General features: G+C 37.4%; 1 protein-coding gene across 1 annotated transcript in view; it reads right to left on the bottom strand.

Moving 5' to 3' along the window:
• Nucleotides 1-425: 425 nt before the first annotated feature.
• Nucleotides 426-18260, bottom strand: part of CD4H9orf85 (chromosome D4 C9orf85 homolog) — a 66814-nt gene continuing 48979 nt past the window's right edge. The window contains exons 3-4 of the mRNA XM_025931683.2: nt 2317-2430; nt 426-1800 (exon numbers count right to left, since the gene is read on the bottom strand). Coding sequence (XP_025787468.1) covers nt 1653-1800; nt 2317-2430 — 262 coding nt within the window. The 3' untranslated portion in view covers nt 426-1652. The remainder of the gene's footprint in view (nt 1801-2316; nt 2431-18260) is intronic.

The raw sequence follows: 18260 nt of genomic DNA, 5'->3' as shown, positions 1-18260 counted from the left end.
ATACATATACATATAAATTATAAAATTAATAAGACAAAGACATATTACACACTTATCAAACTGACAGAAATGTAAAGATCAAGTGTTAGTTAAAAAGGATACAGAGCACTGGAACTCTAATAGATTGCTGTGGGAAAAGCAGATAACAATTCTTCTGGAAAGATAGCTTGGCATTATACAGTAATCCTGAAGATGTACATAGCTGGATGGCCTGTACCGCTACTAAATATACATCTAATGGAAATTTATACCAAGAAACACATGTAACAATGGTCACAGCAGTATTATTTGTACTAGGAAAATTTTAAAATAACTCAAATGTCCCTCAGCATTAGAGAGGATAAATAAATTGTAGTATGTTAAGACGATGGAATAAAACACAGTATTGCAAAATGAACAAATTAAAGCTCTTACAACAATATGGATCAATTTCACATCCATGTTCTTTATTTCATTATAAAGAGATACAAAATAACATGCATGTATAAGTCTGTTCATATAAAGTTCAAATCCAATGTCTGCCACTTATTTTCAAATGGTTCAGGAAATAAAATATTTATCTAATACCTAATGAGATATAATGAAAATGTAACCAATCAATTGTGAATCTACGGGAAGAATACACAAGGTTTCATTGTAGTAGTTTAATGTTTTCCTTGGGTTTGAGATTTTTCAAAATAAAAAGATAAAAAAAGACTAAAAATCAGACAAAACTAATTTATATTGTTTAAAAGTAGTTTCTTCATCTGGATGACAGATGTTATGACTTTTCTTATAATTATTTATTAAATTACACATATGTATTTTATATATTTTTTCTGTATGTATATTTCACAAAAGAAGAAAGGTTAAAAAATGTGATCCAGTATATAAAAATACTTTCAAGAAAAACTGCTTAAATACACTTATTAAACATTATTACAAAAAATAAATAACAAGTCTTTTATAAGCAAACTTTAAGTAAAGGGACTTTGTTATGTGGGTCATTTACTTGGGATCAATCTATCAAAAGGTGCTGAGGACCAATTTTTGAAGCTTGCACTATAGTTATATCATCTGATTTTTCCATGAGATAGTTCTTACACAAGTAACAATTCTGAATCTTGTTTAGTTTGATATTAGGTAGCACATTCTTCTAAATAATTCCCTTGAACTGCAATATGATAACCTAATATTCACTTTGGCAGGTACTCTGGCATATGCTACTTAAAAGTGTATTATAAGAGGGGCGCCTGGGTGGCTGAGTCAGTTGGTGAAGTGTCTGATTTCAGCTCAGGTCATGATCTCATAGTTTGTGAGTTCGAGCCCCGTGTCGGGCTCTATTCTGACAGCTCAGAGCCTGGAGTCTGCTTCAGATTCTGTGTGTCCCTCTCTCTTTGCCCTCCCCAATTTGTGCTCTGTCTCTCCCTGTCTCAAAAATAAACATTAAAAAACTTTTTTAAAAAATGTATTGTAAGAAAACACTAAATGAAAGTTTCATAATTATCCAAGTATCATGCACATAAGTTATATAGTCCATGTGTGAATTTTGCCTGTTTTCTATATAGGTTTTTGCTATTTTTCTCATTAGGATTTCACAGTATTTTTGTGTAAAACCCTCAAAAGTCAAAAGTTGTTCGGAATTTCATGTTTTCAAACTGACTTTGAATATATTAATCCCCTTGATTGTCTTTTGTGTCATCTAAATCAATATCAAAATCTAAATCATCATCACTTTCTTCTTCATTTCTTCTGCAACTTCTAGGGTTGGAACGTAGATTACATTCAGGATTTTCTGTGTTTTCTGGTTCTTTATTAAACCTAAAATTGAAAAAAAAAATTAAAATTTCTATTTATTTCTCAGGCTTTCATTATTTAACTATAGAGTGACAAGAACTTTATACTACATTTCCTGATTAGGAGGAGCCTAAAAAAATAAGTATAGAGTAAAAAATCCTTGAAGACTAATTCAGTCAAGATCCAACCAATTATAATATTGTTGTCAACAAAATAGCCTCAAAGAAATTAATATATGATGTCCACTAAAGAAAAGCAGTTATATAATGAATGAATTCTTCTGTGATGAGTGATGAATGTAAGCCTTATGGATAAATATTTCCATTTCCTAAAAATATAAAGTTTTATTTTTACTGTAATGATAGAAAATTTTAATAAATAATTAAGACTTTTTTCCTGTTAGGTAGAAGGAAAGAATCTAAACTGGTGTGATAGACTGCACCTTAAGACTCTTAGAGCTACTGAATGTTTCCTTGAAAGAAAATCCATTTATCAATTACTAAAAGAGTAAATCCCAGACATGAAAAAAAAAATACTCACGGAATAACAATGTCTTCTTTCTTTCCACATTTTGCACAAACTTCAAGTTCACAGGCACATGGTCTACACATTATGTGATAAGAATCTTTCACTGCTTTTTGTAAACATTTAACACTACAAGTGGGAAAAAAATCAAGTATTATTTTTTACTAATTTCCTAAGATTTATCTGCTGAAATGAGGGGGTGTAGCTAAATGCATAAGTGAAAAGCCTAAAAATCAAAACTCCTATATTTCAATCTCACTTATCTTATGTCAATTTAGATTAATTATATAGCATTTCTAAATAACAGTTTGTTATTTTTTAAGTAAGCTCTAGGCTCAAAGTGAGGCTTGAATTCATGTCCTTGAGATCAAAATTACATACTCTACCTACTGAGCCAGCTAGGCACCCTAGATTTATCTTCTTTCTTAAAGCTTTTAAAAATGTCATCTGCACGGGCACCTGGATGGCTCAGTCTAAGAGCCTGAGACTCTTGATCTCTCAGGGTTGTAAGTTTGAGGCCCACATTGGGTGTAGAGATACTTAAATAAATTTTTAAAAATGTCATCTGCAAATAGTGACAGTTTTACTTCTTCCTTTCCTATTTGGATGCCTTTTATTTCTTTTTCTTGCCTAATTACTCTGGCTATGACTTCTAGTACTATGTTGAATAAAAGTGGCAAGAAAAGGTATCTTCATCTTGTTCCTGATCTTAGAGGAAAAGCTTCCAGCTTTTCTCTATTGAGTCTAATGTTAGTTATGGGTTTATCATATACAACCTTTATTACATTGAGGTATGTTTCCTCTACCCAGTTTGTTGAGAGTTTTTATCATAAACAGATGTTGAATTTTGTCAAATGCTTTTTCTGTATTTACTGAGATGAACATATTTTTACCTTTCATTTTATTAATGTAGTATATCACACTGATTCACAGATGTCAAACTACCCCTGCATCCCTAGAATAAGTTCCACTTGATCATGTTGTATGATCCTTTTCATGTATCATTGAATTTGGTCTGCTAATATTTTGTTGAGAATTTTTGCATCTGTGTGCATCAGGGATACAGGCCAGCAATTTTCTTTTCTTCTGACATCCCTGTCTGGTTTTGTTATCAGAGTGATATTGGCCTCATAAAATGAGTTTGGAAGTGTTCTCTTCTCTTCTATATTTTGGAATAGTTTGAGAAGAATTGGTGTTAATTCTTTAAATGTTGGCAGAATTCACCAGTAAAACTGTCTGGTCTTGGACTTTTGTTTTGGGAGAGACTTTTGATTATTAATTCAATCTCCTTACTAGTAATCAGTCTGTTAAGATTTTCTATTTCTTTAAGATTCAGTCTTGAAAGGTTGTATGTTTCTAGGAATTTATCCATTTCTTATAGGTTTTCCAACTTGTTGGCATACATTTGTTCATGTAGTCTCTTAGGATCTTTTGTATTTCTGTGGTATCAATTGTAACTTCTGTTTTACTTCCGATTTTATTTGAGTCCTTTCTCTTTTCTAGTGGGTGAGTTGAGCTCAGGATTTGTCAATTTTGTTTATCTTTTCAAAGAAACAGTTCTTAGTTTTATTGATCTTTCCTATTGTCTTTTTACTTTCTATTTCACTTTTTTTCTGCTCTGTTCTTTGTTATCTCCTTCCTTCTACTAAGTTTGGCTCATTTGTTCTTCTTTTTCTAGTTCCTTGAGATGTAAAATTAGGTTAAGTTTTCTTATTTCTTGATGTAAACATTTATTGCTATGAACGTCCCTCTTATAACTACTGCTATATCTCATATGTTATGGTGTGTTCTCTTTCCATTTTCATTTGATCAAGGTGTTTTGTTTTGTTTTCTCTTTCTATTTCTTCTTTGACCCATTGGTTGTTCAGTAGTTGTTTACTTTCCACAAATTACTGAGGTTTACACTTTTGTTCTTGTAATTTATTTCTACTTTTATACTGCTGTGGTTGAAAAAGGTACTTGATATGATTTCACTCTTCTTAAAATTTTAAGATTTGTTTGGTGGCCTAACATAGGATCTATCCTGAAGAGTGTTCCACATGTACTTGAGAAGAAAAGTGTATTCTGTTGTTTTTAGGTGGAATGTTCTGTACATATCTGTATAATATTGTAAAAATGTCCACACTACCCAAAGCAACCTACACATTCAATGCAATGCCTACCAAAGTTCCAAAGACATTTCTCACAAAAATAAAATAATCCTAAAATGTAAATGGAGCCACAAAAGACCTCAAAGAGTCAAAGCAATCCTGAGAAAGAACAAAGCTAAAGGCATCACACTTCTTGACTTCAAACTATATTACAAAGCTACAGTAATCAAAACAGTATGGTGTGGACATAAAAACAAATGCATAAATCAGTAGAACAGAGTTGACAGCCCAGAAATAAAAGCACATATATATGGTCAATTAATTTACAACAAAGGAGGCGCACCTGGGTGGCTCAGTTTGTTAAGCGTCAGACTTCAGCTCAGGTCATGACCTCATGATTCATGGATTTGAGCCCCACATCAGGCTCTGTGCTGATGGCTCAGAGCCTGGAGCCTGTTTCGGATTCAGTGTCTCCCTCTCTCTCTCTGCCCTTCCCCCATTCACACTCTGTCTCTTTCTCTCAAAAATAAATAAACATTAAAAAAAATTTTTTTTAATTTACAACAAAGGAGCCAAGAACAAACAATACTCTACACACACACATACATACATACATAAGAAATGAAAATATACATGCATACAAAAACTTGTACATGAATGTTGACAGCAACATTATTTGTTAATAGCCAAAAGAATGGAAACAATCTAAATGTCCATCAAGTAATGAATGGCTAAATAAGATGCATAGCTCTACAGTGGAGTACTTAGTAATAAAAAACAATTAAGTACTGATAAATGTTACCACATGCTTGAAAAAATTATGCTAGGAAGCCAGCCACAAAACACTGCATGTTATATGATTCTGTTTATATGAAATGTTCAAAACAGGCAAAGTGATCGAGCCAGAAAGCAACAGTAGGGGTGTTTGGGGGGGAAGATGCAGATTGACTACCAATGGGCATGGGGTTTCTTTCTGAGATGATGAAAATGTTCAAAATTGGTTGTGGTGATGATTGCACAACTCTATCATATACTAAAAGCAACTGAATTGTACACTTCAAATGGGTGAAGTGGATGGTGTGTGAGTTAAATTTTCATAAAGGTATTTTTAAAAGTCAAACGGAAGTGTTAGAAATAAAATCTTGGAATGAAAGACAAAAGACAGCAGAAATACACTTTAAACAGAAACATATAGACAGTTAAAAGTAGGACAAGGAAAAAAAACATGCAACTACTAATCAACAGAAAACTGGAGGGGCACCTGGGTGGCTCAGTCAGTTAAGCCTCTGACTCTTGATTTTGGCTCACGTCATGATCTCAAGGTTTGTGAGACTGAGCTTTGCATCGGGCTCTGTGCGACAGAGCAGGGCCTGCTTGGGATTCTTGCTCCTCTCTCTCTGCCTCTCCCCTGCTTGCATTCTCTCTCTTCCCTCTCTCTCAAAATAAATAAACATATAAAAAAAAAAACCAGAAAGCCGTAGTCAATATATTACTATCAAAATATACTTCAAAGAAAATTGCCAGGTATAAAAATGGTTATTACATGACAATAAAGGGATCAATTTTTTAAAAGCACCCAATAATCAGGGTGCCTGAGTGGCTCAGTCGGTTAAGCAACTGACGTTGGCTCAGGTCAGGATCTCACAGTTCGTGAGTTCGATCCCAATCTGTGCTGACAGCCCGGAGCATGGAGCCTGCTTCGGATTCTGTGTCTCCCTCTCTCTCTGTCCCTCCCCTGTTCGTTCTCTGTCTCTCAAAAAAAAATAAACACTAAAAACAAAATTTAATAAAAACACACACACACATAATAATCTTAAATGTTTAGGCACCTAACAACAGGGTGTTAAAATAAATGAGGCAAACTATTGATAAAAAGAGAAATAGAAAAATACACAAGTATAATTAGGGACTTCAACACTTTTCTGTAATTGATGGAACAAGTATGCAAAAAAATCAATGAAGTTATAGAACACCTGGTTGATAGAAGCCTATATCAACCAAATTAACATTTATAGAACACTCCACCCAACAAGAGCAATAAATTCTCTTTAAATACACGTCGTGGAGCGTGCTCCAAGACAGACCATATTCTCAGCCATAAATTAAAAAAAATTAAAACAAATTAAAAAATTTTTTAACCTGAAATTTGTTCTTTTACCATAATGAAATTAATCAGTACACAGAAAAACATCTGCAAAATACCCTTATATCCAGAAATTAAACAAAACATTCCTAAATAACATGCAGTCAAAGAGGAAGTCATGAGGGAAATTAGAAAATATTTTGACTGAATGACAATGAAAACACAGCATTGAAATTTATAGAACAAAGCTAAAATATTCTTCAGAAATTTATATAATTAAATATTTATATTAAACAAGAAGAACTATCTGAACTTCTACTTTAAGAAAGCAGGGAGGGGGGCACCTGGGAAAAAGTGTAAACTCAAAGCAAACAAATGGAAGGAAGCAATGTCAATACAAACCAAAATCAATGAAATTGGGGGGTGCCTGGCTGGCTCAGTCAGCAGACCATGTTAACTCTTGACCTTGGGGTCCTGACTTCAGGCCCCACACTGGAAGTAGAGTTTACTTTTTTAAAAAAATCAATAAAATTGAAAACAGAAAGATAGAGAAAATCGATAAAACCAAAAGGAGATGCTTTTAAAAAATTAATATAATTCATAAACACATGGCCAGACTGACGATGATAAAAGAAAGGAGACAAATTACCAATATCAGGAATGAAAGAAGGGACAGCACTAGGTAAATCTAACAGATATTAAAAGAACAGTAAGAGAATTTGGCGAACACCTCGATGCACATAAATCCAACAACCTCTACTGATACAGACACATTTCTGAAAAGGCATACTATCAAAACAAGAAATAGCACTAATTTAAAAAAAAAACTAATTACACAAGTCCTTTCAGAAAACAAAATAGGAAGGAAAAGTTCTCAACACATGTGATGAGGCCCTAATATTGTGATAACACAAAGACAAAATTACAGACTGGTATTTCTAATGAACATAGATGTAAAAATCTATAACAAAATGTTAGCAAATGAAATTTATCAAATTTCGGAAAGGGTATACATCATGACCAAGTAGGCTTTATCCAAGGGCACGCAAGGTTGATTCAATATTAAAATCAATGAAGGGGCGCCTGGGTGGCTCAGTCGGTTAAGTATCGACTTCAGCCCAGGTCATGACCTTGTGGTTAGTGAGTTCAAGCCCCGCATCTGGCACTATGCTGACAGATGGAGCCTGGTGCCTGCTTCTGATTCTGTCTCCCTCTCTCTCTGCCCCTGCTCCTGCCCCGCTCACACTCTCTCTCAAAAATAAAAATAAACAGTAAAAAAATATATTAAAATCAATTCATATAATTCACTGAATTGATGTTCTAAGGAAGAAAACCCATTTATTGATCTCAATAGACGCAGAAAAAGCATTAAAGTAACATCAATGCATGATAAAAACTCTCAGCAAACTATAAAGGAAACTTCTTCAAACTGATAAAAAGCATCTACAAAGAAATTACAGCTAACATCATATTTAATGATGAAAGAATGAATATCTTCCTTATAAGATCAGGAACAGGGAAAGAATACAGGCCCTCATCATTCCTTTTCAAAAATATACTGGGGGTCCTAAGCAGTGCAATAAAGGCAAAAAAGAAATACAGTAGCATACAGATTGGAAAGCAAGAAATAAAACTGTCTTTATTTTTTTTAAATCATTGTCTATATAGAAAATCCCAAAGAATTAACTAAAGAAGTATTAGAAATAAAAAGTGAGGGAGCGCCTGGCTGGCTCAGTCGGTATAGAATGTGACTCTTGATCTCTGGGTTTTGAGTTTGAGTCCCACATTGGGTGTAAAGATTACTTAAAAATAAAATCTTTTTAAAAAGTAAATAAATAAAACATGAGTTTATTAAAGTTATAGTATATATGGTCAGTAAACAAAAATAAACTCTGTGTTCTAGCAATGACCAATGTCTTTCTGTAGAAATTGACAGACTGATTCTAAGAGTTATAAGAAAACGGCAAAAAAAAACTATAACTGACAAAATAATTTTGAAAAAGAAAACCAGGTGGGAAGACTCATGATTGGATTTCAAGACTTACCGAAACACTGCAGTAATCAAGTTAGTGTGGTATTGGTGAAAGGATAGACACATGGATCAATGGGACAAAACAGAATCTAGAAATAGATCCACACATATGCAATCAATTGATTTTCAGCACAGTACAAAGGGAATTCAATGGAGAAAAAATAGTCCTTTCAACAAATGATGCTATAACAACTGGATATTCATAAAATTAATAGGAAATGGTTCATAAGTCCAAATATAAAATCAAGAATCATACAACTTCTAAAAGAAAACACAGGAGAAAATATTTGTGAGCCTAAGCCAGGCAAAGATTTGTTAACTACAACAAAATCATGATCAAAAATTCCTGATAAGGGGCACCTGGGTGGCTCAGTCAGTTGAGTGTCCCACTCTTGATTTTTGGTTAGGTCATGATCCAAGAGTCATGAGATGGAGCCTGCATCGGGCTCCACACTGAGTGTGGAACCTGCTTGGGATTCTCTCTCTCCCTTTCTCTCTGCCTTTCCCCTGCTTGAGCTTGCTCTCACTCTCTCTCTCAAAATAAATAACTGACTGTAATGGCACTGGGTTCAGAAATCAGGCCCTCTCTATTTTACCTATTCTTTTTTTTTTTTTTTAATGTTTATTTATTTTTGAGAGAGAAAGAGAAAGAGACAGAGCATGAGCAGGGGAGGGGCAGAGAGAGAGGGAGACACAGAATCCAAAGCAGGCTCCAGGCTCAGAGACCAACACGGGATTCGAACTCACGAACCACAAAACCACAACCTGAGCTGAAGCTGGATGCTTAACCAACTGAGCCACCCTGGCACCTCTTACCTATTCTTTCAATACCTGTATTCTTCTCAGGCACAGGATGGCTGTACATGTCATTAGGATGGCTGCCGATCTTAAGACTCCTGTATAAGGTTTCTTCCTAAATAACCAAGCATGATCCCTCAGTGAGCATAAAATCCAAGATACATCTGACCATGTGCTTTCCAAAAGGGACCAGTCAAAACCATGACCTAGTTGGGGCACTCACACAACAGCGGACCACTCCCTTGGGACTGGGTCATGGACAAAGCTCATGAGAAAGTTGCCCAGATTAAATAGAAGTTCCATACTTTCGTTTTTTTCATGTCTCAGATTTGTCCTTACCCATGGGCTGTTCGGTGTTCTTTGTCCTACTCTCAAGGGCGTCTAGCTTAGATATATGACACTCATTATGATATAAAATAACTGCCTCTTCTTAACAAAAGCCAGGACCTTCACCTCATCCATTTATATTAGATCTAGAGTCTTAGAAAAGGGATTATTATTGGTCGCCAAATACATCGACTCCTCCAAAACGGAAAGAGGCAGCCCCAATCTCTGTGGCGATGCAGTCCATTCACCAGCACCTATTGCAGTCTAGAATGCAATAAAGAAGCAAAGGAAGGTTGACATCCCTTCTCAAGAAGTACAAAGGTGTCAGAGTGGTCAAGAAGAGGACACTGGCTGCCACTCTGAATCCCAGAACAATATTCTGGGCAATAATCCCAGGCAATATTCCTGATGAGAATATTCTGTCATTCAGAAGCAAAGGGGGATTTTGGTAATGGACTCCTACTCAGTTAATGTACTCTCCTCATTTTTGTAGGAATTAAATATGGAATCAACTTTCCTCAGTCCCAGAGGACTCTCCCTTGAGCTGTCTCCTAACACATTAGAGTCAATTTGGACAACAGGATTTCTAATCTACCTGGGAAAAGGCCTAAAAAGGAAGCAAGAACTGCTGATTTCCAGACTAAATGCAACCTCAGTATTGGGAAGACTTCTCCTGTCTTCCAAGGAAACCCATGTTGATTGAAAGGAAGGATAGGCAGGGGTTCCTTCTTTGGAAGGCATGCTAGGTCAAAGAGGTCAGCAGGCTGGAGATGCCCACCTCCAGGGACAACGGTTCCAGGGAAATGTCCCCAGGGCCCAGACTATCCAAAGCAATGCTCTTGGGGATCAGCAGGGATGCCTCTAGCCCAGGAGGCTGTCACTATCTTTCCCATCCTCGATCCCATCCAACACTCCCTTGGGATACATCTTGAGAAACTGGAACCAGTTTGACCCTGACACCTTGGATGCTTCCTTCCCAAGTCTGCTTACTTTTGAACATAGTTGGCCTCAATATAAACTAGAGGATGGGGAAATCTGACCGGAAAAATAGACCAAAACCCCATATGGTCAGCTCTTCATGGCCCTGTATCTGGTCTGTCCTGATTCCTTTAGAGGGCATGAGAACACCCATCTTCTCACCCTCTACTCTTCAATCCACCATCGGCTCACCTGCCTCAGGCCCTTCTACTTCTGTTAATCTGCCACATCACCTGTGTTCTGTCCTGTTCCCTACGAGCTCCCACTTCTTTCCTGTAAACAGGTTGCTGCCAAGATCCTGTACATGCCTCCCTCTGTTTTTCCTGAGTTACTCGCCTCCTCTTTGTTTGCTTCCTCTTCCATGTGTCAGATCTGGAATATACTTTGAGAGGACCAGACAAATGTTGCCTGACTCTTGTTGTATGTGAGGTGTTTTTTTTTTTTTTTTTTTTTTCCCTCGTTCATCTCCCTGGTTAATGGCAGCGATAACTGGAGCCAACTGTCTGGTTAGTCTACCTCCAGACAGGAGCTTTAAAGGAATATTCCCAAGCAGCTGCTGACATTCCTTTTGTTTCAGGGAGGTTCCCTGTCTTCTCCAGCCCTTCAGGGACTGCCTATTTTCACGTTTTGTTGTGAGAAAGAAAAAACGCATCTGTTCACCTGTCTGAGCTGATGAGCTTCAGGACCAGGAGTCCTCTTTCCGTGCCATCTGGGCTTTTACACACCTCCAGCCTTGCTGGCGGCACCTCATCTCTTCTGCCTCCACCTCCCCCTCCACCTGTTTCTGCACCACCAGCTTATACAAGGGGCTCCTACACCATTTTCACTGTCCCTGGTGCCACTGGCTCCCACTTCTCCTGCCCTCGGTATCAAGGAGTGAAAGGCACTCCAACCTGCTGGGCCACCTCCGCATGAAATTCAAACGGGAGCGCCTTCCCAGTCAACATGAAGAGATCCAGGGACCCCTCCCTGGGCTGAAACCACCCACTTTACACAGGCTCCCTAGGTAAAGAGGGGCCGTGGGGAACAAATAGACTAACTTTTCAGTGGGCCCAGGTGCAACATGTTCAGTATTTAGACTAAATTTGTTACTTTAAATAAGACAGACATATCTTTAAAGTTATCAGCTTTAAATATAATACTTTAATTCTATCAAGGTTTACCGAAGGTCAAATAAGCTCCTGTTATCACTGTAGCAATCTGTCAGCAAAAAGAGGACTTAAAATCTGGCTGTCTCAAAATTTTCGAGGGGCGCCTGGGGTGGCTCTGTCAGCTAAGCGTCCAACTCTTGATTTGGGCTCAGGTCATGATCTCACGGTTCGTGAGTTCGAGCCCCATGTCAGACTCCACACTCCTATCGCAGAGCCTGCTTGGGATTCTCTCTCTGCTACTCTCTGCCCCGAGCGCCTGCTCGCTCTCTCTCCCTCTCTCTCAAAATAAATAAACTTTAAAATAATAAAAACAGGTAGGTTAAATACATAAAAAAGGTTTATTGCTTTCAAAATATTTGGTAACCTAAAACTTTGAAGGTTTGCTAAGTGAGATGATAAATAGGATTGAATCGACTGGATATCTAAATCTTTTCCAAAAGATATGGACTGCTAAAGCTTTGTTTACCAAACACAGGTTTATCTGCTTTGCCTTCTTGTTGCAGAGAAACTGAAGACACTTGGGCCTGTCGGGAAACATGCTTTATGCTGTATTGAAAGACTGTACTATGGAAAAATATGTTTTTAGAAATTATGAAATGTATTTATAAATTTGCCTATCTAAAGAATGCTGGTGTAACAGTTCACAATCAGTTACTCTTTCATTTCATTGGAAACTAAGGTTTCTAACAGTTAAAATTCTGTTAAATATAATTAAGGATAATGGAATAAGGAAAGTAATTCTGTAGGAGATATATGGGAAAGACAGAAGGAATGGAAATACATTTTGTTGAGGGAAAATGAAAGTACTTTTGTCCTAAAATGAGGCTGGTTATTTGGAGAGAAATGGCTTATGATAAAATTTGAATGAAAAGGAAAGTTGTAGAAGGTTTGTGAAGAGATATCTTTGGAAAAGAACTTCATTGAGTGGTCAGGACTAAGGTTGAAGTGAATGGATTTTAAAAGTACACTGGTATAAGACTGAAATTCTGCTTCTCTCTCTGTTAAAAAGACAAAAAAATTTCAGATTGTTGGTCTGCTCTTGATAAGAAATTGTAAACAGTTTCTTTTTCTTTATCTGTCCAGAAAAACAAAGCTACGTTTTGTCTTTTTCAGGTCTTTGATTACTTAAGGGAATTGAAACTTCTAAATAATAAGGGAGCTAAGGTTTGCTAACAATTGTGTAACCTTCTGTAGAATCTCCTATTGCCAGCTTTGGTAAATATATCATTAAATATTAAATTTTATAATGACCTGTAATCCTATTTAGGCACGTGCTTTAAAACTTTGTGAGGTTACAGCAATTGCACTATTAGGTATTTATCCAAGGGATACAGGTGTGCTGTTTCGAAGGGGCACAGGCACCCCTACGTTTATAGCAACACCATCAACAATAGCCAAAGTATGGAAAGAGCCCAAATGTCCATCAGTGGATGAATGGATAAAGAAGATGTGGTATATCTATACAATGGAGTATTACTCAGCAATCAAACAGAATGAAATCTTGCCATGTGCAACTACATGGATGAAACTAGAGGGTATTTATGCTACGCAAAATTAGTCAATCAGAGAAAGACAAATACCATAATGACTTCACTAATATGAGGACTTTAAGAGAAAATAGATGAACATAAGGGAAGAGAAGCAAAATAATATAAAAACAGGGAGGGGTACAAAACATAAGAGACTCTTAAATATGGAGAACAGGGGCGCCTGGGTGGCGCAGTCGGTTAAGCGTCCAACTTCAGCCAGGTCACGATCTCGCGGTCCGTGAGTTCAAGCCCCGCGTTGGGCTCTGGGCTGATGGCTCAGAGCCTGGAGCCTGTTTCCGATTCTGTGTCTCCCTCTCTCTCTGCCCCTCCCCCGTTCATGCTCTGTCTCCCTCTGTCCCAAAAATAAATAAACGTTGAAAAAAAAAAAATTATGGAGAACAAACAGAGGGTTACTGGAGGGGGTGTGGGAGGGGGGATGGGCTAAATGGGTAAGGGGCATTAAGGAATCTACCCCTGAAATTACTGTTGCACTATATGCTAACTAAGCTGGATGTAAATTGAAAAAATAAATTAATTAAAAATTAAAAATAAATAAATAAAAGCTTTCTAACGTTAACAAACTTCCTGAGATTTAAATGGTAAATGAAGTCTTTTTGACTAATTAGACTTATTTATTTGGTATGTTGCTTGGAAAGCACTGTCAAGCTTATAATGATAAACTTTCTTAGGTTATGTTATATGGGTAAATGCTAAAACTATTCTAGAAAATATATAAAATTCCTTAAGTTTTAATATGTTTAGCACAAGGTCATTGCTTGATATTCTGATTTTTGAAGTGTTATGTGTCACAGAAGTAACTGGATTTCCTAGTCAGCTACATTACAATGAACTCTCACATCAGATCTTCATTTTTTTTATGAGTGAATTTTATTTTTTCATTTATTTTGAGAGAGAGAGAGGGTACCAGCAAGAGGAGGGGCAGAGTGGGGCGCCTGGGTGGCGCAGTCGGTTAAGCGTCTGACTTCAGCCAGGTCACGATCTCGCGGTCCGTGAGTTCGAGCCCCGCGTCGGGCTCTGGGCTGATGGCTCAGAGCCTGGAGCCTGTTTCCGATTCTGTGTCTCCCTTTCTCTCTGCCCCTCCCCCGTTCATGATCTGTTTCTCTCTGTCCCAAAAATAAATAAACGTTGAAAAAAAAAAATTTAAAAAAAAAAAAAAAAAAAAAAAAAAAAAAAAAAAAAGAGGAGGGGCAGAGAGACAGAGAGAGGAAGAGAGAGAATTGCAAGCAGGCTCCATGCTGTCAGCTCAGAGCCCAACCCGGAGCTCGATCCCACAAACTCTGAGATCATGACCTGCACTCAAATCAAGACTAGGATGCCCAAATGACTGAGCCACCCAGGCGCCCCTCATATCAGATCTTTAACCACATCCATTTCTGAGCTTTTTTGGTTATTTATAGTTATTGTTCTGATGCTCTTGCAAAATGTGTTTCATCTTCAAAGAGACTTATGAAAAGGAATATGACAAATACAGGTATTTGATATCTTTAGGATAAAACTAAACTGTGTAAGAATTTCCAGAACTAATAGGAAAGCTGCATTCAAACAGAACAAAAATAACATGGGGCTGAATGAACTAAGGAAGATGATTATCGTTTTTATGACTTTTGTTTGAAATATTGCTTGTTCTCTAATGTTTGCTCTCCTAGATTTAAGGAAACTTTCTCTTAAAATATCCATGGTTTACAGAAATATGATAAAGTATTCCCTTGTGAACAAATTGAAGCATTCAACTTTTCTCTTTACCTGAACCCTCTGAAATTCAGAAACTCAGTTGAGTTCTCTTTCTTCCATAGCCTATAGTTATTTGCATAAGTTCAATGAGAATCTGTTCTTGTAATGGGACACCACTGAAAACATTGGTTATTTTACCACCAAAGCTTTAACCAGAACGTCATATTTGAGAGAGACATGCATAGACTCAGATATGATGAGACAGCTTTAAGGAATTAAGGCTGACTTTATGGAGCCAATGGAACCTTGGAAATGTTGGTTTGATACCCTGCTTACAGAGTTCCCAGCAGCCTTACCAGGTGAATAAAGAAGGTCAATTCCTGGCAGTTGTAGGAACTTCAGGATATTTGGGGACCTCAAGGAATATACCCTAATCTACAGGTATTGCAGCAGTCTGATGACAAACACTTGGCTTGGCTCTGGCCTCAAGAGGCTCCTACAAGTTTCAATAACGCATCCTTAGAGGCATCTGGGTAGCTCAGTCAGTTAAGCATCCGACTGTTGGTTTCAGCTCACGTCACGATCTCATGGTTCGTGGGATGGATCCACACGTTGGGCTCTGTGCTTTCAGGGCAGAATTCTTGGAATTCTCTTTCTCTGTCTCTGCACCTCTCCTGCTCATGCTCCCCGCCCCCAAATAAATAAAGTTTAAAAAATGCATCCTGATGATATCCATAGATTCTAGTTGTTTTTGTTTATTTGGTTGTTTGTTTCTTTTTTTAAAATAGGCTTCACATCCAGTGTGGAGCCCAATGTAGGCCTTGAACTTATGACCCTGAGATCAAGACTGGGACACTTAATGGACTAAGTCCCCAGGTGCCCCACAGATTCTAGTTTTGATCAATTTCTTTAAATGTTTGTTATTTGCCTAAGCTAGACAACTTGAGACTGCCATAATATCTCATATACAGATAATCTTCCTGCTTGTTACTCTGAGGGGATAATAAAAGGGACCCCATGTTGTTCATACGACAAACATATGATTACACAGCTGGACAATGGGATGGACTCCCCAATAACTGTGTAAGTCAGTTGTCACCTTGATCAGTTCCTTGGGGCTAGGATAACAAAATTGCTCTTTAAAAGTCAGAGCACACCCCACTCCATGGGGTTAATTAACTATGAACTTGTACAAATAATGGATAGCCTCACCTTGCTTTTAACTGGATTGGAGAATGCACTGGGGAATGCCCTTATCTCCCAGGACACGTCCTCTCCCACTTGCCAATGAATCCTCATAATTAGAATATTGTTAAGACTAGACATCAGGCAAAGAAGGATTCTTAATGGTTTTATCCCTTAGCCATACTTGTGCTGGAAGCCACCACTATTGATGTAAAAGTGAGAAATAGAGGCTTTAGCCAAGCATATAGCAGCCACCTTTAACCCAACTCAACACACAAGTCACCCATAAATTCAAAAAGTGGCCTCCAAAACTTAATGTCCCTTGACATCCTGACTGCAAGATAAAGGGGAAGTTATTATGCTAATATTGAGATTAAATGTTGTGTGTGTGTGTGTGTGTGTGTGTGTGTATGTGTATATATATATATATATATATATATATATATATATATATATATCCCAGATGACTCTGCTAATGTATCCCAAGTTTTAGCAGATATACACATCCAAATTAAGGTAATGTCTCACTCCTAGCCCTATCAATGTTTGGTTAAATTCTTGGTTGGGAATGGGACTACAGTCTATCTTAAAGGGTCTTCTTATCACACTTTTTTCTTTAAGGTTTTATTCTTAAGTAATCTCTATACCAATTGTGGGGCTTGAATTCACAACCCAGAGTTAAAGTCACATGCTCTACCTACTGAGCCAGCCAGGCACCCCACACTTCTTATTTTTATTGTAATATTAATCCTAGTGTGTTGTCTCTTTTGCTTTATTCTCTCCTATTGTCGAGGTACAGGTAAAACTTTCTAACTCCTTCACCCAGCTGACAGATGATCCTTACTACACAAAACAGTCCTTCCTCAATATCCGCTCTGGACTCTACAGCAATGGGCTTCCATAATAGTTACTTGTAGGGACAGAGAGCAACCAGTTCAGTCCATTAGTAGGGACATCTCTACGGCCCCTGTCGGCTTAAAGAAGTTACAGCACATGGGCCGTTCGGCCTTCAACAGCCTTAAAGATTTTAGGACTGAAAATTGGTCAGGGAGGAAATGATGAGGGATAGAAGCAGAAAAATGTTCACTGTTAGCCCCAAAGGCTGACTTCTAGCCTGCATAGTTTTGATAAGGATCAAATAAGTGCTGGTTGCTACATTCTTAAAGGGTCTTGTAACTGCCTGTGTATCTTATATCTCACCAATAGTTGATATTGAACTGAATGATAAATACCAGAGAAATCTTGCAAACGTACTTTTACGAGTACAAATTCAAAGAAGATATTTATGATCTAATACTCCCTGCACGTTCCACCCCCCTTGAGTACTAAGCGTGTAACCACCAGCTTCATACAACAAAAGTGCAGTTCTTTGTGCCCACGGGTCCTGACCGCTGACCCCGTGCTACTTAAATAAACCTGTTAAGTTGCAGCATACAATGTCTCAAGAATTCTTTCTTGGCCATTGTGTTCAATGACCCCGGAACAGATGGGAGTGACTACCCAGTTTTGGGCGGTGATGGAACTGTCCTATATCTTAATTGTGGTACTAGTCTCACAACTGTATTCATTTCTCAAAATTATCAAACTGTTGTTAGAAACATAAAAACAGGCCCAAATTGGACCAGCTTATGCTAAGCCCCAAGTCACCAAACCAAGACTTAGTTCACTTTCAGCTCTGCCAGAAAGGGAATCCCACACCCATCAGGCATCTCCCAATCAGCACCAGTTAGGTCATCTGCCCAACAGCCCCCAGCCAGCCTCCAGGAGAGGTGCCTGCAGTAACCAACTGGCTTTTTTGTTTAGTAGAATCTCCTTGTTCCCACTCCCTTCTGCCTATAAATGCCTATCGATTTGTGTATCTCCTTGGAGCTGCTTTCTATCTGCTAGACTGTATGCTGCCCAATTCATGAATCAATGACCAAAGCTAGTAAGATCATTAAAATTCACTCAATTGAATTTTGTTCTTTAATACTGTATTGCATACACATCATACCTTCAGGGACTTGACTGAGAAAAATAATTTAGAATTAAAAAAAAAAAAAAACTAAAAAAAAAAACCCTCTTTGATATACAATCTAAGTGAAAATAATTATT

This window comes from Puma concolor, chromosome D4, assembly GCF_028749965.1.
Source record: "Puma concolor isolate L17-30 chromosome D4, mPumCon1.1.hap2, whole genome shotgun sequence".
NCBI classification, from domain to species: Eukaryota; Metazoa; Chordata; class Mammalia; order Carnivora; family Felidae; genus Puma; species Puma concolor.
The sequence above is the reverse complement of the archived record's forward strand: the minus strand, read 5'-3'. Positions and strand labels throughout refer to the sequence as shown.